The following is a 27,535-nucleotide window of genomic DNA, read 5'->3' as shown; positions in this document are numbered from 1 at the left end:
AACCCTACTTTTATTCCCCGTCGGTATCCGCTCTTCCCCCCAATTAAGGTGTAAAATGAACAATAAAGGTTTGCCCCTGCAGGTCATGAGATCGGTACTAAGTGAGATTAATAGGGGACATGTGTTTTTAACTCTTCATCATCATCACCTCCATTGTGGAAATTAAGCAAAAAAGATGCAAAACCAGCAACTTCTCTAGGCTGCGGAGCTATGTGGGCAGTGTAATTAATGTATGTGCTGGTTGTAAATTAGACTTTATTATGTCTGCCCTGGGACTGTGGAAGTAGCCAGAGAGAATCTTTCTGCCGCGTTGCTATGGCAACAGCTCACTCCACCAGTCTCTTGGTTTCGCAGAGCCTATCGCAGGTCCTGCCGTCACACTGTTATCGGTACAGTGTTTTTATTCACGTACGGCTCTTTAATGTCCCGGCTCCAAAGAACCTTGGGAAAAAATGAGATCAGATGCTTTGATTAAAATAAAAACTCATACTTGACAAGGACACCTTCTCTTCCTTCGAGGCAAATGCGTTCCGCACATCTGATGTTAGTGGTTTCCTAGATATAAAATGTGTGGGGGGTTTTCTTCTCTTTTTATAGAACAGAAGGCGGCCCTTGAGGGTATTATATTAATCGTTTGTAAATTAATTTTATCTTTATCAGCAGGTTTGTTCTTCTATGCCATGCAATGATGCATTGTTAAAAATATCCTTTAAGAACGTTTATTATCTTAAGCTTTTTTTTTTTTACTATGTATTGTTGGACGAGAAATCACAATTAAGCTATGCTTTTTCCCAGTAAGTGTGACCGTGTTTTGTAATACACTCGGCTCCCCGGTGGCAGATAAGGACAGTTTGACCCGTTCAGTGTGGCCATATTTCCTGATGCAAGACTTATTATGAAAGTAAATTGATACGGCCGTATAAGCACAGCAGAATATGGGAAGTTGAACGTCGTACTTTATTATTTGGACCAATAGAATCACAATCACACGCATGACTCTATAGTGTACTCATGGTGTTAAAATAAGATACAGATTTCATTGTCTCATCAATAATATAGACTCTAAGGGCTCGGTGCACTAAACCCAGATTTAAGCCTAACTCTGCAGATACAGCCTGCCACGGCTCCACCGGTGAAACCATGGAAATAAAGTAGCACATACTTTGCATTCAACTCGCCTATTGACCGAGCGCTTCCCATGGTAGGCTACCTGGAGCTCTCCCTCTTCTAGAAGGGAGAGGGCTAGCCAGACACCCTTAAGTTGGCAGGTGATAGATGGGAGTATGAGTGCCTTACCTGGAGATTTTGGGTCAAACCCGGAGAGTTGCCATGTATGCAGATGACTACCATAAGTAGACAGTTTTATACCTGCATTAACTGTGTGTAAGTGTATATTATGTATTTTATAATTATGTCATTATCATATGAGCAATAAGACCAGGACTATCTTGTCATATGGCCGTTGTGCAAAACCAGTTGACTTTAGTTTGTCATTTAGAAAAGGTTATTGCCCAAAGGCCTGCGTAGTTGCCATTTAGATATACAATACAAGGGTTTGATTAAGAACACTAAAAGACAGCATAAGAAAGAGCAAATAAGCCAGATTTTAAAAATAACAGGTGAAGAGCGAAAAATGCCAGAAAAAGATTTCTGTGAGACAGTCTGCAGAGCTGCTTTTCAGCCTGGTGTGTAACGGTACCGGCTTCCATTCTGCCTCTGTGTATTCCCAGTACCTGCGTCTGGGAAAGGCTGATGACTACCAGGAAGCGGCTGTTGGCTAAATGAATGAGAGGTGTTTCTCAAAAAGCAGCTTCTGTGACACCTGAAACTTTTTATCTTTTTTTTTGACCCAGGATGGCTTTGCTTTAAGGTACCTGTGAATTACGCTCACTAACGTCTAAGTCAGCGGGTGCGTTACTCGCAATACTAGTTCAGTGGCACCTTTTGTAAAGTTAACAATCATTAAAGCCATTGCAGGTCTGTATGTTTTAACGTTCGGCCGGCATGCGCTACCGCAGAATTCTGTAGATTAATGGAGAGAATATATTTTTAAGTCTCTCTAAAGGAGATGGTTTGTAACTATAAATATTAAAAGTAGAAAGACAATGGATCGATGTTTAAAGACGCTTTATGCCTGGACACGCTTTTAAGAGCATATTGGTGATAGTTTTTTAAATATTTTATTAATACAAAGAAAACATCGGATAGCGGATAGTATTGTATTTCTTATACACCGAAAAAGCCTTTGTGGAGCTGGGACCTCCTGGGGCTTCTGGTGGAGGATAAAGTAGCTCTAAGAAGGGGACCTCTGGTGTCCACCATGGCCCTCTGGCACGTTTGGCACCCAGAACACTTTTTATGTTTTCTTAACAGCAGAGCCGCTGAACCTCTGGGCTTCAATAAAAAAAAAAAACTGGTGATAAAACCTACTTTTTACAATGGATACCCTTAAACGGCAAATTTTAGACAATTACACTGTCTGGTTTGTCTTATGTCTATTGAATGCTCACAATGCCACAATTCTCAGACCAATTTCCCTGTCATCTGCATCAGTCCTGACAGGGTTGTATTTTTTTTTATTGATTTTCCTGGTCATAAAATTGACTATTTTTAGCATTTGCTTGTCCGGCCAGTATGTATGAATAAGCTAATAATAGGAAATGACTCGGTTCGCTCTCTGATTAGCAGATGGTGGCACTGTAACTTAATTATCCAGGGAGTAGCATTTATCTGGTCATTGTGCACATGGTAGAGGTACAAGAATAGGGAGTGCAGGCTACACTTAATGCTATCATTGCCGTCCCGATCCTTGCTAAGCATAGCATGCTAATGTATTAGTAAATTGGGTTGACTGCTGTGCTGTGTATTCTGCATGACAAGCCGGCAGGGCCTCAAGGGAGACGCACGCTTTAATCGAACAAAACATTTTAAAGCTGCAGGGTCATTTATCACGAGCAGTTGTCTGTGCCTTTTAGCCTGTACGTTACTTTCACGATGCTTTTTATATTCATATTGGCCGCGTCGATTGAATACTTAATGTTCGCTGCTTATCATATTGAACCTTGCAAATGGAACAGGGGGTTATTCCCAATACAGAGCTTTGGCTTCCAGTGAAAGAACACAAATATTCATTGTCCGTCGCTGTGTAAAGATAGTCAAATATTTGATTGAACTGGCTTGGTATTACTACAATAATATAAAGAATTCTTATATGGCATGAAGGAATATTTGTTGAAGTGCATTGATTTATAGACAACAGCAATACAAACAACTCCTAATCTCATGCAGGGGACACACACACACACACACTATTGTATCTGAAATGGCTCACTAATTTGAATGGTATTTTATGTCCGTGACATTACAATGATGTTATTTATTATAATGTTCTAAAATCGTTCTTTTCACCTCTGCCTGTATTATGAGATGTAAAAAAAAGTCACATAATGCTGCCATGTGGTTTACAGGTAGCTGGGGGGGGGGGCACACATTTGTTCTGCCTGTTTATTCTAGATGTGCAAGTTCCCACAAATAATTTGTCTGTGATCATGTTTGTCTAACCTTGTTCTTGCACCTGTTACACCCGTTACTCCCGCATCAAATGAGAGGCTTTGGGGGCAGCCATGCAAGTCATTATAACTCCCTGCGGAGCCCCGGGAGAGCTCCCTGTTGATGCCGGTTAAGGAGAGCGTGTGTGCGTACAAAGAAAGAGACCAGGAAAATTAAATATTGTGTTTTTGGCCCTTGGGGGGGATGGAGGGGAAGTGTTTGTGGTTCTCCGTTTAAGAGTAAATTCTCATTATACGCGCCCCATGCTGTTCTTTGCGACTTACTTTTTCTGTATATTTTTGTGTAGCACGGTTTATTAGAAGAATCAAATGTTGTTTTTTTGAAAACAATTCTCGCTAGAGCTCCCGAAAGTAGAACATTTTGTACGTTGTGTTTTCAGAAAATTGTTTTAGAAATTTAGATTGTTTAAATCAAATGCAGAAACAGAAAAACATGCTCAGTAAGTTCTTTTGTAGTTATATTTAAAATATACTAAATATACCGGTATGTTCAGTAATCAAATTCACAAACGTAAGTTGGGACATCCAGACGCTATAAAGTTATCACCATCTAGATGGCCTTAAGGATTTTTTAAATATTTTTTTTTTCTTTTTTCAGTTTAGCGATGTCTGTCTGGTTTTGGGGTGAGGACTTTTAGTGATCTGTGGGTACCCCCAATAACGCTAGGAGCTTGGATCGATGAGCCAGCCAAAAAACTTAGGAGCCAGATATACTCCTTCCCAAATTATCTTATGCTCAAACACACTAATATTCTATGCTCATGTACACATGCAAACACCATACACTAATTCACACGCAATAACACTATATGCTGACATACATAAAACCATACACACTAACATTACACTCATATACACATGCGCATGCCACCCAACAACATATTCACTCACACACACACACACACACACACTCTGAATCTGGCACTACAATACAGTAAACATGCCGACTGGCACTATACATTCACACACACTGAATGACACTACAGTATACACACGCACACACACTGACTCTAACTATACACACTCCCACAATATGCATATACGGTCTTACAGACTGGCTCCAGCACTATATCTATCTATCTATCTATCTATATATAATTATAATTATACGTGCACACAGACTCCAGCAATATATATATATATATATATATATATATATATATATATATATATATATATATATATATATATATATATATATATATATATATATATATATATATACACACACTGACACTACAGTATACACAGACTCCAGCACTATACATATTCACTCACATACACTACTCACACTCGCCTCGTAGAGACCTGCCCCATTGCTGCATATCTTCCATTAGGTGACCCAGCTGGGCGCCCCTTGGCGCCTGCTTCACCGCAGGTAAGCCATTTTTTACCGCCTTGTCCTGGAAACTCCTGAATGAAATTAGTTCCTAGTCACCATGGCGACCTGGAGTTTGTCGAGGCCTGCGTTAGAGTAATATTTGTATGAATATGTATTCCCTCTAGGCCTACTTATAATGTATCGATTTTTTCTTAGTCTGTTACTTCTAGTTTTGCCATGCCCTTTGAATGTGTGTACTTTAAAAAGTGCGGCATATGTTTTTGGCTCTATGTAAATAAAATATAATAACAATATATATTGCCTTTCAATGTATAGCAGTGTTTAGTGGGGAAAATCGGTTCGATGGCAAATTAGCTAAAGTCTACGTATAAAGTGTACTCCTCAGAACCAAAGTCATTTGTAAAAGCAGGGATATCATGTTTAATGTTAACGTACCGTGTGAATCCATGCATCTTACAGGTGACGTTAAAGGTCAGCGCTGAAAACATTCCTTTGGCTGTGACCAAAGCAAGAAAAGTCAAAAAAATTTTGTTCATTTTTGAGACATGCGTACATCCCACACACATTTTTCTATCTTACAATGTTGGTTGCCTTTTGAGGGGAATATAATAGAAAGCCTAAGTGATTTAAACCTCACTTTGTGCAATACAATAGCTGTTATGTAGAAGTGCATGCTAATGGTATGTATTAGGGAAGAAATGTTCAATCTCGTGATAGCCAGCACTAGCCTGAAGCTTTAGTGTCTAATACAAGAGATGACACGAGGTTGATTAGAAGCCGACTGGTGGGTTTAATAATCTGGTAAATGTTCTGGGAACTGCATTCAGTCGTATGGAAGAGTCCTCCCGGATACTGAACCTTGATGAAGCGTAGCTTCAGGCTGCCAGCATCTGAGGGCCTGTGCTGGAGCTCTATCTGTGAGCAAGGGCCGAGAAAAACTGTGAGAATAACAGAACCGTATTACACATGGAAATCCAACACCTATATCTTCAGCATTACACGTTCTCTCAATAAGTTAATAAGATCAGAGAGAATCTTGGCATTCTTACTGAGAATAAGACACATTCCAACTGGGAGGTGGAACGTTAAATTAAAGGTGACGCACTTGGATGTGCTATGTGACATTAAGGCCAAATGTGCTACTGTTGAGATGTTGGCTTCTAATTCAAGGAGAGCTTCTTATAGTGATGTCAACAGCTAATTTGTAGTCCCTTGGATATATGAAGCAAATGCAATTTACTGAAATATTTAGATGCTGGAAAAAGTCATTCAGAACATGTGAGGTGTGTGTCGGGACACTGTCTTTACTTAAGATTCTGCTAGTTGCCCATAGCAGTTTCTTATTAGAGTAAAATACTATAATGGCCATAATAAATATGGATCTTCACTCCTCTGTGAATCCAATTACCAATGCATGAATAATAAATCAGGTGGATAATAGGATTATTCTGTAGAAATTGTCCTTTTTGTAATTGTTTGCATCCCATAGTGTATCCACAGTCTGTATGGATGGTTTGGTGTGTGCGTGCCTGGCTGCCATAACACTAAAATATAACAAATAGTGAACTAGATAACAAAATGTTTGGTTGTATAAGTTGACATTCTGCATATCTGTGATTCTCTGCAAACCCACAAAACTGGAAACACCCATTGAAGTGTCCATTACATTTAAATAAGCCTGCGCCAACCACAAGCCTACATTCCCTAATCTCAAATGCTGATTCCACAATATATAATATGCTCTTTTTAATACTTAGACTGTAGGCTCTCATAATGTATTCATACCTGCTGCACCCCATTCTGTGTGACTGCTGTGGTTACTATATGACTGCACTTCAGTTTGGTATACCGGGATACCAAGGCGACAGAAAAATTACTTTCTGGCGCTTAGGGTTTTGCTAGCGAGCAAACCTGTATTACGTGCATAAAAGTACAACTTGCCCCTGATAAATTTAGGGCTAAAGCACACAATGTACTTTGTAATGGAGCTCCCTGCCCGGCACACCACTGGCCCTCGCACTCTGTCCCAGCACTGGGAGTCTGAACATGACATCATTCCCCGGCAGCGTGTGACGACTGCGAGGGGGCAAAAGTGCTGTCTTCAGCTGACAAAAGTTACAAAAAAGTGTGTTCCTGTGTGTGTGTATAAGTGTGTTGCTGTGTGTATTATTGCTGCTGTGTGTGTGTGTGTGTAAATATTTTAGTATGTCAGTGTGGGGGCTAATATTTGTGTGTAACTGTTACTGGATGTTAATATTGGGGGGAAAACTGGCTTCTAGACATAAACAAAAGTTGGCAACCCCCAAACACTCTCTTTACTAGAGGTATGGTATTGTACAGACTTTTACCTCAGTCAAAAATATAAATATATCTCTTCAGGTAAGTGTGTGTGTGTATATATATGCTAGGTTGCTCAATAAACACAGGGGGTGTTTTATTAAGTAGTGTCGGAACATGTTTCAATTTAGTTACTAATCTTATTGTAACTGATAGCTATGTTGCTACAGCTGTCAAAAGTGGTTTCATAAACACCCCAAGTATTTTTCTTTTTCTCAAAGGTTTCGGCACAGTCCAAATCATTGGTACTTGAGAAACTGGACAATACACTGCTGGATTCGACAGTGTCTTAAATATGGTGCCCAGGACAAGGCCCTCTATACTTTGAAGAACAAGGTGAGACCCAATATGCTGATATTATAATCACTAAACAGTGAAAATATCTAATTTTGTTAGATTATTGCGGTACAAAGTCATATTTGTCAGTACATGGCATCTGTAAGGGTCTGTGATGTTGAATGAAAATTAGAATGGTTTTATTACACTTAACATAATGCAGGATCAATACTATGAACAATGGAGATTCTTTGTGGGGCTACTTCCATTTTTAATCCCCACAGCCCCACTAGCCTGTTAATGTTACCTAATAGTTGGTTTTTTTGTAATAACACAGAATGATAGGTTTCTGACTTTTTAAAAAAGGGGAAAAAGAAGTAAACTTAAATATTTGAGCTCATAAATCGGCTCCAGTTGAATGCACCTGGGTGGTACGATCCCCACCTACGGATGTGGACTGGGTCCAGTATAGGATAATCCAGCAGTATTTGATGGAGCCTATCTCTGGCTCCCAGTACGGCGTACGGTGGGAAATTCTCAACGTAGGTATATATATATATGAAACGGTGTATTTTTTAAGAAGTCACAAACATACTACACTATATTGTGTCTCCTTGTCCTTTCTTCATTACATATCTAGTCAAAACTACCTGGACTTGAATTTCTTCAAGACGCTGCTCCTTCCATCCTAGTTTTACCATCATTTTTATTTTTTGTGTACAAAAAAAACCAAAAACTGTCTGCGGTTCTCACCCTAATAAAGTTGGCAACAAATATATAAACATACCATATTTTCACGATTATAAGACGACCCCCAAAAAATAGGTGAACAATTTTTTCATATTTAATAAAAACTATGATTGAGAAAAATGCATTTTTTGTTTCCTTTTATTTGCCAACCTGCCCCCAGTTATGCGCATCTGCCCACCAGATATGCCTTATACCCCCTTATATGCCACTCTGCCTCCCAGATATGCCTTTTAACCCCTCTATATGCCACACTGCCCCCCAGAAATGCCTTATACACCCCTATATACCAATCTGCCCCCCTGATATTCCTTTTAACCCCCTATATGCCACTCTGCCTCCCTGATATCTTATTAACCCCCTATATGCCACTTCTCCCTGTGCTTCAGATTCCTTGTTGTGTAGTGGTGCCGGCCGGTGGAGGTCTGCGCGATGCACGCAGACAACCTCTGCTGCTGCTGCTGCCCACGCTTCCGCCGGAGCTTCTATGAATGAGTGCCGGCAGCAGCGGAGGTTGTCTGCATGCATCGCACAGACGTCCACTGGCTGCCAGAGAGGAGGATCCGGGTCCCCTGCAGCGCTGCGGGGGATCTGGATCTTAGTCTTGTAGTCAGATCTCTATTTGAGGTCTGATTAGAAGACGACCTCGAATATAAGACTATGGTTATTTTTCAGAGCATTTGCTCTTATCGCTTCTTTGTGTGCCTATAAAACTACTGCTCCTTTTAATTATGCAGAAAATTAATTTATTTTATGCACTGCCCTAGCAAGATTTCTTGTTGGAAAGGATTTCAATTCCATTTAATACTACACGGTATGTTTAAGATAATCTCCTTGATGAATGATTACCGTTAAGTCGGAAAAGGGAGTACCCTTTATGAGAGTAGAAATATATCTTTAATCCCAAAGTAAATTGGTTATTTGTCTGGTATAGGTGTTCACATAAACCATCATTTCGCTTTCGTAATTTAGACCAGTGGATTTTTATTTTTTTTAAAGGTAATGGTTTGTTTAATAAATTAGATTTATTAGGGTTAAGTAGAACATTTCTGAATAACAATGATAATTTAGCGCTTTTTCCTACTCCGTAATGATTGTGGGTCTAACATGAGACGAATTGTTGAGCATAGGATAATGTCATTTCAATGCTAATCTGCTGTCTGTGCTTTTATGGAAAAGCAGTGTTGTGGAAATTGAGATTATATCATCTACAGTTAATGGAAGGAGTCTTCAAATGTTTTTAAGATATGATTTGTAATTCTGCTTGGAAACTTCCTCGGTTTGGCTTCCCAGTGTGCCCCCTCTCATAAAGACGTGGCAGTGATCAGGGGTGGGCTAGCCTCAGATAGGCTTTAAAGGTGTGGGAAGTGGCAGAAAGAGACTCTGACCAAATGCCTCTAATCTGCCCAAACAATGAAAATACAAACCCGGAGTGCCAGGAGACTCATGGAGACTTTAAGGGCAAACCCAACAAGTTACCAGGTAAGCTCGCAACATTGTTCCTAGATATCCTATGACACCTCGTGTTATGTACACACAGGTTCAGTATGGCATTTTCCCTGATTGCTTCACATTCAACTTATTACTGGATACATTCCTCAAGAATGAGAATTATGAAGGTACCGTATACATTTCCAGTCAAAATGTCATTTATTAAGATTGTACATTTTTATGATGCAGTGTGGAATAATATTCTATAAAGATATTAGAGATCGAAAACCCTTTCAGCAGAAGAATTTTGAATACTTTTAGAGCAATTACAGTATTACTTTTTATGTTTTTGTGTCTTTCAAATTATAATTCAAGATACCCCTTTTTTAAACGGACAATGTCTTCTCACCTGTAAGTAAATGTAATGGTACTGTAAAGTGCATAAATGTGTGTGTATATAACACATACCAAACAAAACATATTCAGGTTTTTTTTAAGAAAGCTTTGTATTTCTGGAGAGTTTTTTTTTTTTTTTTTACAAATATGTTCTTTCCTCTAACACACTGATAAGGTGGTTGAGAGGGTCTTTGCTTTATTTTATTACCAGTAAATGACCATTGTCCATCCTTAATTATTAGTCAAACATTCTAATTAATATTCATGCGTTTTTTGATTTGGTATACATTTTGTTCTCATTTAACTTTTTATTCTACACTAAATATACATATTAAAATAATGTCCTATTTTATTCTATTATGATTATTCTATTTTTTACATATGTGTCTGATTTGCAGTGCTGCATATAGGTATAATTCAGCTTACTTAAACATTTACGTACATTTCTATAAATAACTCATGGCATATTAACGACTCATGGTTGTTAAGGTCCCAGCGGCACAGAGGTTTTTCAAGTGATCATAGTAATTTAGATTTTATAAAAAAGAAGATACAAGTTCAACCCTGCTGTTCCAGAAGACATCCCACATTGATGTAATTTCCTATTCTTCAAAAAGAGGAAAAAACCCGCGCTCCAAGTGGCTTCTAGGTGAAGGATCCCTTCATTTAGGTTGCTTCACATTGCTGGATGTAGCTACAAAAGCATGCTCCTAGTTCATGTGCTCAGACACAGCCGCATGAGCACTGACTGCTGCATATGTGAATGAGCAGCATTTCTCAGCTTTAAACACGTGATTGACATTTCATTTTAGACTGTAAGAAAAGATGTATGAGGTTTTCTTGGCTGAAAATATCCTGGTGTCAACTCATCTGATTTACCTCCCTCTTGATGCTGCAGTTTCCAGAATTAAATCCCATAAAATGACTGCGTTATTTATAATTTTGGAATAAATGTTTTTATAGGCTATATAATCTCTTGGTTTTTCTCCATTCCCAGAATGTGTTCTAGCTGAACCCCCAGCTAATTTTTACTGCAAATGTAGGGGTCAGGAAAACTTGAAAAGAACACATCTTATTGCTATAGAATGAGGGTAGATGTGTCAACGTGCAATTGTCACTTTAATGCTTGGCAGTCCCCGAAACACGGCTGAATCTTTCCCAGTGTCCCTTACGCAAACTGGATATGCAATACTAAGAAGAGTTCCTTCTACAAGTCTTGGTGGAATTGCTTCCAATTTGTCCCTCACAGAGAGATGCATTAAAGCCTCCATGCAATGTTACAAAAAATCAATTTGAAGCTGCTTAAGCATTAAAGTCTCACAACCAAGTCATAGCCCACATCTACTATACAAACGCCCCCTTTGGTAGATCTATTAAAGAATGGCGAAGAGTTTAAGCTTTCCATTTGGGAAGTGACAAAATGAATGACAATAGTTTGAATCTATGGACGCTAACTTGCCTTAAAAGACTGAAGCAATCCATCGGAGGCCTTCCAAAAGCATTGGAAAAAAAATTGTACAGAATGAATAAAAGCCATTACTGTTACTCATTCTTGTAATATCGACTGTTTTCCTTTTTTATACCCCCTGCTCTTACCGTCCACCTAGATTTGGTATTCTTTTAAAATGTTATGCCATTTTTGTGCTTGTAAAATGTCAGCTTTGGTTCCCACTTTCTACAGAACGTGTATGAAGAAAATCTTTCTTTTCCAGATGCTGTTTCTGTTGTGACCGAGATAATGCTGCAAGAGAGTTTTGATGAAATTTCTACGCAGCTTCTCTCTCTCTATGCCTTACATAAATACCTTTCAGGACAACCAGACCTCAAGGTAAGAAAATTAGAATGTTCTGCAAAAAAGCGATGCTAATGGGTTTATGCCATCTTCAGGAATATTCCATCAGCGGTCAATAAATAAATAAAAACTAGCACATTGTACAAATGGCTAGAAAAGCCTTGTTTCTTGTTTGTTTTTTTTTCTCCGCGTCTGTTTTGAAACAGATGGCAGGGGTTTCTAAACCCTTGTTATGGACACACTTTAAGCTATTAGTTCAAGTATTATTGTGTGGAATATATAAACTAAGAAACACAAACTAGGTACTTGTATAAGGAAACGGTTCGGAAACCCTGCGATGTGAGTAGCTGTTTCCTTTCCTCCGTACTGTGATAAACAGCTTAATGTCATCTGGCTTTTTAAAGCAATGGGCTCATCCCTGAAACTGAATATTGAGGCTGCCAGACCTTGGAACAGCTGAACAGACTCTATACTCTCTGAAATGTAGATGTTAAATTACCTTCACAATTACGCCAGCCAGATATTAATGAAGCTTGGAGGTCGCTGGTATCCTCAGCAATTTGGCATAGCCCCATTCACAGTTCACCTTGATCATGGGAATCTAATTTCTTTGATAGATGAAGGGCTGTCTAAAAGGCTTTTGCTTTCTGGTTGACAAACATAAGGCAAAATGAGAAATAATATTTTCTGGGATTGACCTGCTACAGAACGTCAGTTGTTCGATTGTTAAGGGTGCAACAAAATTCACATTACACAATATAATTTCTAATGAGCAGCCCCCCACAACATCTGCCTCTGCTTAAATGCCATATTTATGTATAACTCCATTGCCTTGTGCAATGTGTAGCCATGAAAAAACTAAAATCCAATATTAATTCACATTCTAATGATCATCTTTAGAGAAAAAATATTTGTTGATTAGTAGCTGGAGAAAAAAAATGAAATGCTGTTCTTTATATATGTTTTTTTTCTTCTTGGATATTTACTCAGTGGAATGAAGAGAAAAATCTTGGTGCTTCGCTCCTGCTAGCCGGCATGTGTCAGGAAAATACAGTGGGTTACAGCTCGCAGCTCTATGGCTATGCGCTACTTGGTAAGTGTCACAGTCCTTGTGTCCGTGTTATATGGCAGTTGATTTATTGGAAATATCTTTATGATCACTTACAGTTTAATTTCCTTTTTTTCTAATGAGAGCAGCAAAATATCTCGGATACAGACCACTTGCATCTACAATGTTTTGGCAGTCCATTCTCTATTACACTGAAAGGAATTCTGTATATTTGAAGATTCTATTTTTATACATTTAAAAAAAAATAAAAATTTGTACTGTTATTTTAGATCATTGGAAAAATGTTGGCTTCCCATTTTGTATAAGCAGTCATCTCACATCAGGGTTCTTAACTCCACTATCCATGTTCAGTTGTGTTCTAAAGTAGAGAAACACCGAATTTGATGGCAGATAAGAACTGGCCCATCTAGTCTGCCCAGTTTAACTGATGTAAAGACTCAGACCTTAATCAGTCCTTGGGTTTTGTCTTGGATTCGGGGTAGCTTTATGCTTATCCCATGCATGTTTAAATCCCCTCGCTGTGTTAGCCTCTGCTACGTCTGCTAGCAGCCTGTTTGACTTATCTACCGGTCGTTGGTAAAGTAAAACTTCCTTACATTACATCTTAACCTCTGACACTAGTTTTAGATTATGATTGTTCTAGCAATATGATGCAGGATACCCCGCAGTAGATCAAAGGAGCATTTTTGTGTGCATTTCTTTCTTTAAAGTCAGGCGCTAGTAGAGCCCTATAGCTGTGATTTACAAAACCTGCACCTGCAACAAGAAAGATCGTGGGTTGGGGGATCATGATTTAGTTCGGTTGCAGGAGTATGAAAAAGCAGCTAGTGTGGGTAAATATGAACATGTTTGAAAGAATAAAATGAAAACTCTAAAAGCCATTGTGAAACTTTTTGTTTGTTCTGGATCTGCTGTGTCACCGCAAATTGCTGGAAAGCATTGATCCTTGCTTAAAAAAGGATTTTGATGCATTCACATTATATTGCATTGACAGTTGTCGAGCTCTCTGCTGTGTACTGCCGTGTCATACTGCCTGCAATAATTCGCACTCCGCAGCCTGATTGAACAGACCTCTTCAGTAGAGGCCAGGAGAAGCCTGTGGGCATAGTCTGCCACGGACCGCTAAATATAGAAGTGTGGCTGAGCTGTCTGTGACCGATCTTTGCTCTCGGCCACTAATTTGGATTTTGGAAATAAGCATTTTGTCGCTGGACCAGCCATGTCTATTTTTATAAACAATGAGGTTCCATAGCCTGAGAAAATATTGTTAAGTGGGACACATGAAGGAGACTTTTTCCAGACAGTCATCATTTTGCTTACAAAGACAAGATTATCCCCAACAAATGTGTGTTTATACAGCAGCAAACCTAACTTTCCTAATTCAAGCATTTATTTATTTTTTTTCTTCAAAAATAATTATATTGCATGTTTTTGTTTCTAATTTCTGAAAATCACATTTTCATGAAAAATTCTTTTTTTCAACTCTTTTTATTGTAACTTGAAACTATGCCTTCCTCTGATAAATGTTTGTGCCAGTCGTTAAAATGTCCTCTTTCTTCTGTGTCTCTTCATCATCCTTTCTTTCTCCAACTTTCTGCTCCATTTCCTTCTTTCTTCTGTTTTTCTCCTTCTTTTCCTCTTTCCCTTCACACTCACTTTTCTTTAATCCCCCTTATTTTTTTCTGTCGTCTTTATTCTTCTTTACAGTCCAGCAGCCCTGAGACAGGCTTTTGCGTGTTCTGTTGAGACCTACGAAACATTGATGCTCAACACCTATGTGCAGAGGCCATTCTTTCTACATACTTAGAGATACACACTTACCTCATCCTTCTTCCCAGGCCTGTCGCTAGTGGGTTGTGGGTCCAAGGGCATCTTGATTTTTGTAGCCCCCCCCCACTGGCATTCTTCTCCACCTCTCACAGCTCTCCCCAGATCTCTTGCATCTCTCTCTCTCTCCCACTGTCACAGCTGTCTCTACCTTCCCCTCTCTTGCACTTCTACTGTGGGGTCACTCTGGTAATGCTACCATGGTGTCGGGAAGGAAAGGTTCGAGCAATGGGCCTTCCTGGACATGGGAACTGCCCTGTTTTGTCATATACAAATAGCGGCCCCTACTTTGGCCACTGGAGTCAACATGCCATTGAAATAGACAACTATAATTATTTTGTTACGATTGGTGCAGGTAAAGTGGAACTGTCCTATGGCATAAGAGCCGTTTACAATCAAATGCCACTGATGTGGACCCCTGGATATTTTAGAAGAGCTCTGGACACGATAGAAAAAGTTTTACAACGACCTGGAGACATCAAGATAAGCAAAAGCTCAGTAAGTCTCAATGTATTTTTTATTACTGTATAGTAATTGATATTTGAAATCCAAACACCAATGTCATTAGAATAAATAGTGATATGAGGGGGGTTTAATATCATGAGGCATTATGGAAATGGACAAAGGGTTTAGCTTTTTCTCTTTGTTGACAAGTATAAAGTAACTTTGCAGGAACTCACTATGTAAGATTATATTGATATTTCAGTTTGTATAGCAGAAAAAATTTGGTCCAAATGGGTCTTCTCCTTCATCAAACTCTGTTTTTGTCTCTTTTTTTGTTCTGTTGGTTTTTCTTTTTGATTTACAATGGCATTGTATAGAAACATTGTATTTGCAAGCAATTTTCGTGTTCGTAATAGTGAAAAGGAACATATTGGTCAAGATCCGCATATATAACTTTGCCAGGCCACCCCATACCAGTTCGACTGACTCACAAATGCTGTGATTAGTCATGCGCGGGAAGAGACTATGGCAGCAGTGCAGTATTAATCTATGCCAAGAAAGAGATGTTCTCTTAGCAGAAACTGCTTTCAAGCATTTTCGGGTTCAGCTTTCCTATCACTAATCGGTCCCTCTGGAAATTCAATCTTAAGTCAGACATACTCGCTATGCTACGTGTATTACGTTTATGTGAACTGTACCGGTTGTCTCCCTGAGTGCTGAAGAAACGGATAACATTGCAAGAAACAAGTCTATCATGTGATGGTTAATACTAGATTACTAGATTTAATACAGACTTCCCTAGTCTTTGCAGTCCCTACAATAAAAGAACTGGAGAATTGTTTGACTACCCTTAGCAGTGACTTATCCTGGCCTGTGCTGATTAGGCCTGAAGCGACCGGTCCAGGGGGCTGCAGTCTACCTGCTGCAAAACCAGAGCAGGGCCAGGGGGTGATCAGGCCCCCCAAGGTAAAAACATATTGGACCTTTATCACAAAGGATTGTGTTCTATTCAAAATTGAAAATAATAGAAGGGTAATCACTACAGAATAAGGCTTTTAGTTCTAAAGACATCACTAGAATTTGGCAAGATTCTAACAGTATGCCTCAGGTACGCTAAGGCTCTGTTTTATTAGGATATGGTATCATATTTTCTTCCTGTAGAGTTATACCTGGGGAGGAATGGGAACTTTGCTTGAAATTTCAGTGCCTTGTATACTTATGTAGATCTATATCTGTAGCTACTATCCTGATTAGGGTAGCAGATCCAGCCCTTCTGCTGCATAAGAAGGTGCCAATTGCCCCATAGGGTGATCAGATTCCCTGCACCACCACCACTGCTGAATGCCCCATTAACATTATGGAGAACTGCTGAGCTGGGCACCACACTTGGTATGCTATTTTTGCATTTATTTATTATATGCATTATCAGTTCTCAATAACTTCATAGATCTGTTCCCTGCAAGCACTCTGGTCTTCTTTTTAAATAATGCAATGATGTTCCATTAGGGTCAACGTTTAAGTCTTTAATGACTTTTAGCAGGACACACACACTCTCTCACTCCCTCTCTCTCCTTTATTAGGTACACCTATTCAATTGCTTGTCAACACAAATGGCGTGTTAATAAGCAATGGGGATTTAAGTGACTTTGAATGTGGTATGGTTGTTGGGCTGGTCTGAGTATTTCAGAAACTGCTGATCTACTGGGATTTTCAGCACAACCATCTCTAGGGTTTACAGAGATTGGTCCGAAAAAAAGAAAATATCCAGTGAGCGGCAGTTGCGTGGCCCGAAAATACCTTGTTGATGTGAGAGGAGAATGGGCAGACTGGGTCGAGATGACAACGGGCAACAGTTACTCAAATAACCACTCGTTACAACCAAGGTATGCAGAATACCATCTCGTCGAACCTTGAAGCAGATGAGCTAAAGCAGCAGAAGACACCGGGTGCCGCTCCTGTCAGCTAAGAACAGGAAACTGAGGCTGCAATTGGCACAGGCTCACCAAAATTGGACAATGGAAGACTGGAAGAACGTTGGCTGGTCTGATGAGTCGTGATTCCAGCTGTGATATTCAGATGGCAGGGCCAGACTTTGGAGTAAACAACTTGAAAGCATGGATCTATTCTGCCTTGTATCAACGGTTCAGGCTGGTGGTGGTGATGTAATGGTTTGGGGGACATTTTCTTTGCACAGTTTGGGCCCCTTAGTACCAATACTGCGTCCAACCCAGTACTAGCAAGGTGCACCTAATAAAGGGGCGTGTGTGTATGTGTGTATATATATATCTCATGCTGTATATACACTCACACTTTGCTCTTCTGGCCCCTGATAGCTTGATGGAGCTGCAGTTAGTATGTAGTTGTGCCATTTTTTGAAAGCTTACTTAATAGGACAGTATTTGCATTGAGGATACCCTCACGCAGGGTAAGCATGCCACACGGGCTAAATGTAGCTGTTTCATAATGTGTGTTATAAGGCAAAGATGTTCTCTTGTATTGTTGAATCTCAGATCTCACACGTTATGTTCTTGTAGCTAGAACCAAGTAGAACCAATGATGAAATAAACAGTCTAAATTTAAATAGGGTATAATATATAATTAGGGTATATATATATATATAATAGTCTAAATTTAAATAGGGTATATATATATTAGATATCATTTTTTTTCTTTTGTCTGTTCGTTATGTGGGGGCCAATGTGTTTTCTCGGAGTGACTCTGTGAAAGCATATGGTTGGATTTGTCGTGGAGATTGAGTAGCTGGAGCTAGAGCTCGCAGGATGGTGTTTCTTCAGGAAATCCAAGTGATGTGGGCAGAGGGACTGGCAAGGCTTGTGGATCAAGCAGCTTTTCGATCCTGTCAGATTGCTTCTATAATGCACAAGTGACGGGCGTTGGTGTGCCAGGACGCAGCAAACCTACCCTGGCACTTTTCAGATTTATAGCCAAAAAGCTGTTGGGGCTTGACAGGAGTTTTCCAATTAAAATCTTTTTTTTTTTTTTTTTTTTTAATGACTGTGAGCAAAGTGCTGAAAATCTAAGTATTTTAGGTTGTCTGTTTAGCCCAACAACAGACATACGTAAGCAGCTTTAACTTCTCCCGCAATCGGAAACCAAGAGTCCCTTTTATTCTAGACTATCGTCCTTTGTAAATGTAACGGCATCCGAGGCAGAGTGTATTGCGTTTTTGCATTAGTTATATTGATCAGTCTCTATCCTTTTTTTCCGTTCTTCTGTTAAGTAATTGCGTTACATCACTGTATTGGACACGATTACCAGTATACATTGCTGTAGAGAACTATGCTATTTACTGTTAACCCCTAAGGTTCATTCAAATAATTTCTAGAAACATATAGAGGAGAAGATGTACTGGAGACCCCATTGCAAGAAGGTTATAGATGTTAAAAGAGTCCAAAACAAGGTTACAAACATAATACATATTCACAAAGTAATTATTATCCAGACAGATTAAAAGATCTTAACATGTATGGTTTGGAGTTGAGACAATGGAGGGGAATGTGACAGAACAATATAAAAAAGTAAAGGTGGTAAAGCGTAGGTACGGGGTATTTCTCAAAGTGGGACGTCGGCGGCGGGTCAAAGGCTTAGATGTAATGAAAGAAAGTGTACTTGATAAAGGTATAGTCTTCTAGCAGATAAAACAGATTGTAAAAACGCCTGGTATAAGCAGAACTGTGTCCTTTTTATATAAGGCAAGGAACTGAGCTTAACTAATGGTACTTTGTCCCAAGTAGTATTTTTATAGTTATTTATCAGCCTTTTCCCCCATTTTGTCCTGTACTGGCACATCACTCCCCACTTGTCGTATCCATCACTCGTCCGAACCACCTCCCTACCCCATTCTCTTTACTTTTGTTTTGCTGCAGCATTTCAGGTCTTTTTTACCCAGGTGCAAGAAGACCAAACATTAACCTTTCTCCAAAAATAGTTGCTGTTTCTGGTTATTGCAGAACTCATCACTTATAGTCATTTAGCTGCCAAGAGAGCAAACATCTCTCCTTTGTGCCAGATAAGAAATATATAACTAGAATCAGAGCAATCACATCACCAACTCCCCCACCTAATGTTTTCTCTTTAATCATGAATGTTTTATTTATTATGCTTCATTTCTGCAGATTGATATGTTAAAAACTGCTTTGGATTCGGCAGTTTCTCAACAGTTAGAAAAAACTGCGCCTGAAAACGCTGATGCTTCAGAAATGAAGACAGAAGATTCAGAGACGACGGAGGGAGATTTGCTCCCTGAATATCTTAAAAGATTTCAGGTGATGTTGCTTCCCGGTTTCATATTTTCGTATTACAGTATTTAACATGCAAATGTATGGTTTTCAGTCTTCATGACATTTCAGACTTCACCACCTCTGCGTTCTGCAAAACACATTAGAATTACATGTAAATTGACTTCCAATAAGAAATGGCTCTGGAGAAATCTACATTTTGACAAGTGGGATTCGCCCCCCCCCCCCCCTCCATTTTCAGATTCAAAAACCTATTAGCTAAATGAGCATGTCATTCCACATACATTAACCGACCTTGAAAAGCATTTCAATGTAATGCAAGAACCAGTTTAAACCACACCGGAGATTTTGCGTAGTAGATCAAACACCATAACAAGCAAAAACAAGTTTTAATGTCACCCCTGACTTGTAAGTAAGTCACTTGAATGTCTTTCCATATGTTTGTCGATTGACTCGTGGTCTCATATGCTACATGGGAGTTTGTAAAAGGTCAAACCTGTAAATTACCTCTGCAGTAACAATACCGCTCGGCTTAAACAATTACATTTAAAAGTATTTGGTGCGTAATCGGGACACTTATTGCAAATTTTATGTTTGAATTCAATTAAGACATTATTTAAAAATCCAAGTATAAGCGAGCACTAAGGCTGATGCTGTGTATGGCTGTGCGGTGCCAACAAGCGACGGGTGATCCTTTGGCACTCGGGAAGTCATGAGGAGGAGGCTGTTGGAATAAAACCAGTGCAATTGCAGATATGTTTTCCCAACCCAACTATACCAAAAGATTAGACTTTGATGTATAATGCACCACAAACACCTCCCCTATGCCTATAGGCTATGAAACATACCATAAGTCATTTTAATAAATGCAATTATGCTAAAAGCCCCTCCAAAATCGGCCAAATGCAGGTCAGTAAGTGAGAAAAGCCTTTCATTAGTTCACCTGCCGCTGTGATGCTTTTTATGGCGATAAAACTTTAATGACAGCCCCTCAGAAAATAATACCTGAAGGTTACTTATCTTTCACAGTGTATGTCAACTTAAAGTCTTAAGTATTAGCCGGATTTGCATTGGGATGCTGTTTAATGGGCCAGGCTTTGAATAATTTGTAATGCTATTTTAAAAACTGTGTATGAAGGGTGAGTCCCATCTTTGCCGACTACCACAGCCAGCTGTTATTACTGACTCTACGGGGAGCACTCGATGAGACAACAAGAAAGGAAACGTGATTGACAAACTCCTGGCAACTTGGTGCCTCCTCACCATGTCCAAAATAATGAAAGCAGACAATTTTCTGCCATCACCATTAGTATAATTGATGGAAGGGAATCTTTTAGCGAATGGAAATGGTAGTGTTATTAAGGGAAGTTTATAGAAAATTTGCCATTCGATACTACAGAGGATTTGTCCTGATGTATGCTTTATGTGTGTGGCATATCTTAACACTCATCACGGATGTATTTTGATTTTAAACTGGTTCATATAGAAGAGTTCTTCATACTTTCATACCGATGGTAAAAATGTTAAGTTAAGCTGAAATTTAAATTTCCCTTTAACTGGAAAAGGGTGGTATGATTACGCCTGAAGAAAGGTGGCATAGGTCTAGGCTATACCTATTGACAATTTAACAGCAACATCTTTGTAACTTGATGAAGTGGAGGATGATCCTTTTAGATTTAAATCAAAACAAATATTATATAGAAGGATCATGAAGAACCAAACACTTTAGCTGGACCATGATAGAAAATTGCACCCTGGTCTTTTACTAGTTATCTTTTGTGTGCAATATATATATATATATATATATATATATATATATATATATAATTAAACCATGAGTTATGTCTATGTCTTAACTCCGTACACATACTCACTGTTCTTCTTAATGGCGTCTATCGACAGACTGGGTCTAACTGACAAGCCGCATGTTCGTTTATCTTCGTATCCTGGGGCGCCAGTAGTTACATCCCAGTTAATCATTTTAAATTATTCTCATTATCTGTATCTCCCCATCAGGAGCTGAATGCAAAGCTGGAGTCTCTTGGCAGAATCGAAGCTGACAGCCTGCTGTGTCTGACCACCCAACTTGTCCAAGAGAAGCTGCCAGAGTGTGAAAAGGCAGATATTGAAAAGTACGAGAGGCTTCTCAAAGACTGGGAGCAGGAGAGAGCTGAACTCAACGCAAGAGAAAAGGAAATGAAAGAAAAGGCTAGACAGGAGTTTGAGGCCAGGCAAGCGGCCAAAGCAGCTGAACAGCATCAGCATGCTGCTACTGTCTGATTACTCCGGGTTTACCCATTAAGATATAGAGAAAAATAATTAAATCTCCCACTTATTGCCAACATCATTGCCTTGCCTTCTGAAACCGGTGATCATTCCATCCCTACAGCGCAATGATAATTGTAAATAGAATGAATCGAGTTTGGGTAAAAAGCAACAGAAAATGTTTCTGGAGGTTCTCATGCATTTCTTTTACTTACACTTACTCCTTATTTTGTTATTTGCTTTGTAACAACTGGCTCTTTAATATCTAATTATTTATGTAAGCTGTATTTTTTTTGTTATTCCCCCCCCCCTACAGCAATAAAAACATCAACCTCTACCCTACTGCTGTGAAATATTTCTCAGAAAATGGCAAATCTTTGAGATTAAAAAAAAAAAAGCCTTACTGAAAAAAATATCAATATGGTGCGATTAGAACAGCGTGTTTTATTTCTGAATTTGTAATAAAACGTAGTATAATTATGAAAAGCTGTTGTTGAAATTATTTTAAATAATCTTCAGCCTTGTCTGCTAGTTACACTCCTGGTTGAAAAACAAGGCTACGTAATAGTGGAAATTTCCACTATGTCTGCAATAATATCAAAATAAAAAAAAACATAGGCTCAAACCTCAAATAGTAAGGTGAGTTTATTTCACACGGACAACGTTTCGACACACAGTTCTTTTTCAAGCCTTGAGTGCTGAGCCGCTGCTTTTTTATTTTGGTATATTGGAGGGCTTGGTGGTACCCTGGCTCGTGCACATCTTACAACCGAGTGCTGTATTCCAACCTTTGTTCCTGTGTCCACTAATCATTAGTGATTCTAACTACCATACGATAAAAGCTATACGTATTTAGATATATGTCCAGGTAGGAATGCCCCTCAGATTCCCATCACGTATGTTCATCCTGTCATATCTGGGCTTTTTGCAGGTTTCTGGGGTAAACAGAAAAAAGTGAGTGATCTCATAAAGTGAATTGTATAAAGGTTTCAGATTTTTATGCCAAGGAACTGATGTCTTGTCCTTACAAAGGCACCTGTGTGACACCTCTGTTAATAATTCAAGAAAACCCCTGTAAATGCCTATTTGTTTTAATGGCATTATGGGTTATAGATCCTGTCTTAAAGAGACACTCAGAGGCCCTTTAATGCATGTTATAGCTGAAAGGTCACTTTAAACATGGTGTTCCTTTGTGAAAGTGTGTGGGGGGGATTTGCCAGGACATTAAGATGTTTGTTCTTATACTAATTTAATCAGCTTGTAGTCAATGCCATATATTATTCTTACTAATATTGCTATTATTACCATTATTTATTATTGTCCTAAAGCAAATTTCTCACCTGAAAAAAAAATTTGATTAATGAACCTGCAATTTTTAAAATATAGATAGATAGATAGATAGATAGATTTTCTCATCCTAGTTACAAAACTGGTTTTTGGCCATTTTTCCTGTGTATGCATAATACAGAGCCAGCCGAACTCCTCCTGCAGCAGAAGCTCACCGGGTACCTTCACAATGTATAGTGTAGTCAGGAAGATACTACAATACTTCCTGAATAAATCATGGTGTGAATAACTGAAGATTGTATCAACAGGCATTCTGGACATGAGTATTGAGAGAGAAGATGCAGGGCAGGTTGAACCATCTTCTGAATATTGGAACAGTTCCTTCTTGGACATGATTGTGATAAACACAATTAAAAGCCTCCTATAATATGTTACTTTTAAATTTATAATGTAATTCACCACGTTTCTATTTTGTGAGTTCCTCGACTAACTCACAGTCTATATGTACAGATGTTTATCTCTTGATAGGGTAGCTGGATAGGATCATGGGTGGCCTTGTGAAAAACCCTAGATACGATGCTACAACCGAGTTTACTGTTTGCACTTAATTAATTTTAAAACCTGAGGATGCCTATACCTACTAACAGGGCTGACGCCATCTATAGGCAAAGTAGGTGCCCACCTAGGGAACCTAATTGGAGGGGGCGCCTGCAGCCGCGAACCGGCGGCCGCGGTCACTATGGGGAGGAGTGGGAGCGAGTCAGCCTGTTAGGAGGGCCGAGGTAACAAGCATTAAAAGAGGTGGTGTAAAAGTGGGTGTGGTGAAAGGGGAGGGGCTTGTGGGTGTAGCCATGGGGGCGGCAAAATTATGTTTTGCCTAGGGTGGCAAAAACCCTTGCACCAGCCCTGCCTACTAAGAAACAGCATTCTATAAATGCAGAATAATAAGGAAAAGAAATAACATGACAAAAACGTATTACTACATTTGTATTTTATTGTGGAATTGAGATTGTTTCCTTTACATCAATTATCCTCAGTGGAAGTGGGGGTATTGCACACAAATATCATAAAAGCACTACATATTACTTCACTGTAAACTAATGTTCTACATTAGATATGAATTGATAGAATAGCGATGATGCGGGATTATAAGACAATACCATACACAGCTGCAGACTGACACAAACACCATTAGGAACGAGAGTGAGGAGCTTCTCAGCCACAAGACTGTTTTCTCTCCAGCGACTGGAAGGCCGATGGCTGCATGCATTCGTGTATAAGCTTAGTTCATTGATGCAGTTGGTTTCTATGTTATACAGCCCAGTCTTGGGTGAATCTTACTTGCAGCTCTTTCGCATTTAAGCCAGGAGCTATATTAGTGCAGAAAAGCTTTATTCCTTTGTATGAGCATTCTGGTTTCCATAGGTCTAAAGTCTGATTCAGGTTAAGGTCCACAAAGGCCATTAGTAAGTTTACTACAGTTTGTGGAATGAGTACATACGTTCTCGTGTATTTGGTTGCTTGGGGAAAATTATGGAAATGAGTGATATCTGTCCATTTTATACGACGTGATCCTTTTTTTTTGTTCAGAACATTTCCCGACATAAGTAGCATCAAATTCATCTCAACCTTCAACCAAAGGTGTCAAAACCAAGAACCCATGGAACTTGGTGCCATCAGTAAACTCCTTATTAATAAAGGCTAGGTACAGGAGATTTTATTGGTCAACATGTATTAGCATAGATAACAAAGTATGTAGGAAGTGATTGTGTTTTTGCTTAAACTTCATCCCAAAGCGGTTAATGAACAAAGCTGTCCAGAAACAAATTATAAAGCCAGCGAGATGTAAAGTGAAATCTGTCATCTATAGGGTTAAGACAAGTGTATGGGGTATTCGTACGACTTGTTGTGAAAATTGTATAAATCAAGTAATTGGTTTCAAAATAAATTTTATGTGAATGTGACATCATTAACCAATTATCACACGTACATTTACATATAGAGTCAGGTTGATGACATCACTGACCAGCTAGCAGAATTATTAGCATGATGGAGATTGGGACACATTTTTAAACACTGAGCAATCAGGTGTCTGTAAAGTGGTTACATAGCGCTTCAAGTAACACAATAATCAACTATCATTGACATCAACAGAATGATATACACAGTACATACATTGGCCTAGAATGAGCCAGAAAGTATTCCTCCATGCCGTACAATTCATTCGGTGGCCTTAGAAACAATAGCTAATATTGTATACCCAGGTTCCAGCCGATAGTCTTAGTATCTTCAGAGAACAGTAACAAAAGATGTTGAGATTTTTTGTAACATTTGAGAATTTCTGATTAGGAGTTTTTGTATATTAAAGATAAAATTAATTGGAATATCAAACACCTACGAACACCTTTCGTATTTAAGACAAATGAACCCTCCTTTTGGTCTCCCAGGACTCTTCGGGAAAACATTTATTGAACAATATTATCAGACACCCTGTATTAACCAGACATATTGTTAATTGCATTCAAGTTTAGCTGGTGGGACCTGAAACTCCTATCGCACATACACCCACATACATAAATTCCATGAGTAGTGTTTAGCGACTTGCATAAGGCATGCATATTTAATATTTGTGATTGTTTTGCGTTAGGTTTATATGTACATTGTCATGTTAGAGAGAAATACATTCTGGCGCGTTTTATTAAGTCTCATTGGACTAGGGCCGGACTGAGGACGTAGCACGGCCGACAGCTGGATATGCGCGGCCGCACGCTATGGTTTTATGCTCACGCTGGAGCAGCAGATTGGGTGAATGTTTGGTGCTGTCAGACAGTCTAGATCGCCAGTCCAGGCCTACATTGAACAATAAAACCTAGAAATGGCCAGGGCTGGGCTTAAGTACTTCATATGAATACATATAAAAAAACAAATAAAAAATAAGTGAACTAAATGGGTCCTTATCTGCCATCAATGTTCCTAGTTCATTGTATAAACCATTACATCAGCGTACAATCAAGGTGTTCTGTGTGCTTTCCATAATGGAAAAAAAATCAACTAGTTTGATGGGAAACGTGAAACATAAAAAAATAAAAATATGTTGGTCTGATTTTTTTGTGTTTATCTCATATATTAAAACACAGTACAATGGTGGGATTAGATATCAAACAAAAAAGTAAAAACACGATGGAAAAAACCACTAGGTGTACTTACATAAAACAAAGTAATAAATAAAGTTGTTTACATAAAAAAAAAGAGTTTGCACATACATATTAAAATATTAACAAGTGAGTCTCCAAATTCACAGCATTAAAGGACCAAACTTGTCCATAATAGTACCAAACTTCATTGACACCGAGAGTGCAAAGGAAATCATTTTGACCTATATAGCGTGAAATAAATACAACAAATAAAAAGCTACGTATATTCATGAAGTGGAATTGCAAATTCACAACATTCTGTTCCTTCATTTCACACCATAGCATTTACAACACTGTTAATAGTATTGTGTTTCACAACCAAGACTGCACAATCCAGCTACTACGCATACAATTATTATTTGGTGCATATATTCAATCTTTTTAATTTTTCTTTAGATTTTCTTGGAGAAATAAAAACACCCAAATATATGCTTGTGTGAAATAATGGGGAAAAACATATTCAGAATGGATATATGCACTTAGAAACCAAATGCCTTATGTGTAGTAATTCACACACTGCGATAAGGTTATATAAATTTGTTCTTGATGTCTGGAAACCAACAATTAACAAAAAGACCAACATAAATCATTACAATACAGTTTAGTTGTTCATTCTACTCAAAAAATAAAATCACCCATACCCAGCTCTCAATGGGGATAAACGGATAAACTCACATCACCCAAATCACGGCGGGCCCGTAACGGTTTTAATCTCACATGCATGTGCACATTTTGGAAAGTACCGTCTTGCATACCATAGTTGGTTTGAATGCTTGCTGTCTTACATTAAAAAATAAGTGCATTAATTGAGTTTGTACATTCAAGTCACGTTCTAAGGCAAATTGTCATGCGAATGTACTCCGAATGCTTTGGTATTCTGCTCCTGCGTACTCACTACAAACTAGAATGTGCAACATATAAGGTTTGATTGGATCATTAAGAGCTGATTGCATGAATTTAGTGGGATTATGTCAAGGGTGGCCATGTTTTGACTCTCTGGTGGTTGCAGAGTTATAGCCCCATTATCTTGGGAGAGACATAGCCCCTTGCCATAGACAGAATGTTTCTCTCTTTTCTTACCCTCAACATTGAGTACAGACAGGCTTACCTGTGACTCTGCAAATAACCAGACACTCAGAGGGTTAACTTTTTAACCCCCAAATGGGTATAATATCAACACATATGTCATATAGAAGTGACTGATTTATTTTTAAATGTTGGCCTAAAAGGTGCAAAAGTTATTCCCATTCATGTGGACAGTAGCAATTTTAATGCATACTGTTTATTGTCATCATAGGAA

At 38.8% G+C, this 27,535-nt stretch overlaps 1 protein-coding gene across 1 annotated transcript in view; it reads left to right on the top strand.

Annotated features, from left to right (window-relative positions):
* The window catches only part of LOC149303091 (small ribosomal subunit protein mS27-like), a 29,416-nt gene extending 7,647 nt beyond the window's left edge, over positions 1-21,769 (top strand). The window contains exons 4-10 of the mRNA XM_089481834.1: positions 7,470-7,584; positions 9,812-9,890; positions 11,811-11,926; positions 12,881-12,983; positions 15,142-15,284; positions 19,367-19,516; positions 21,506-21,769. Coding sequence (XP_089337960.1) covers positions 7,470-7,584; positions 9,812-9,890; positions 11,811-11,926; positions 12,881-12,983; positions 15,142-15,284; positions 19,367-19,516; positions 21,506-21,769 — 970 coding nt within the window. The remainder of the gene's footprint in view (positions 1-7,469; positions 7,585-9,811; positions 9,891-11,810; positions 11,927-12,880; positions 12,984-15,141; positions 15,285-19,366; positions 19,517-21,505) is intronic.
* Positions 21,770-27,535: the final 5,766 nt, after the last annotated feature.

Source organism: Sceloporus occidentalis, unplaced genomic scaffold (genome assembly GCF_023333645.1).
Source record: "Sceloporus occidentalis isolate IW3139 unplaced genomic scaffold, rSceOcc1.0.p SCAF_16, whole genome shotgun sequence".
NCBI classification, from domain to species: domain Eukaryota; kingdom Metazoa; phylum Chordata; class Lepidosauria; order Squamata; family Phrynosomatidae; genus Sceloporus; species Sceloporus occidentalis.
Note: the sequence above shows the minus strand (reverse complement) of the source record. Positions and strands in the feature narration are given on the sequence as shown.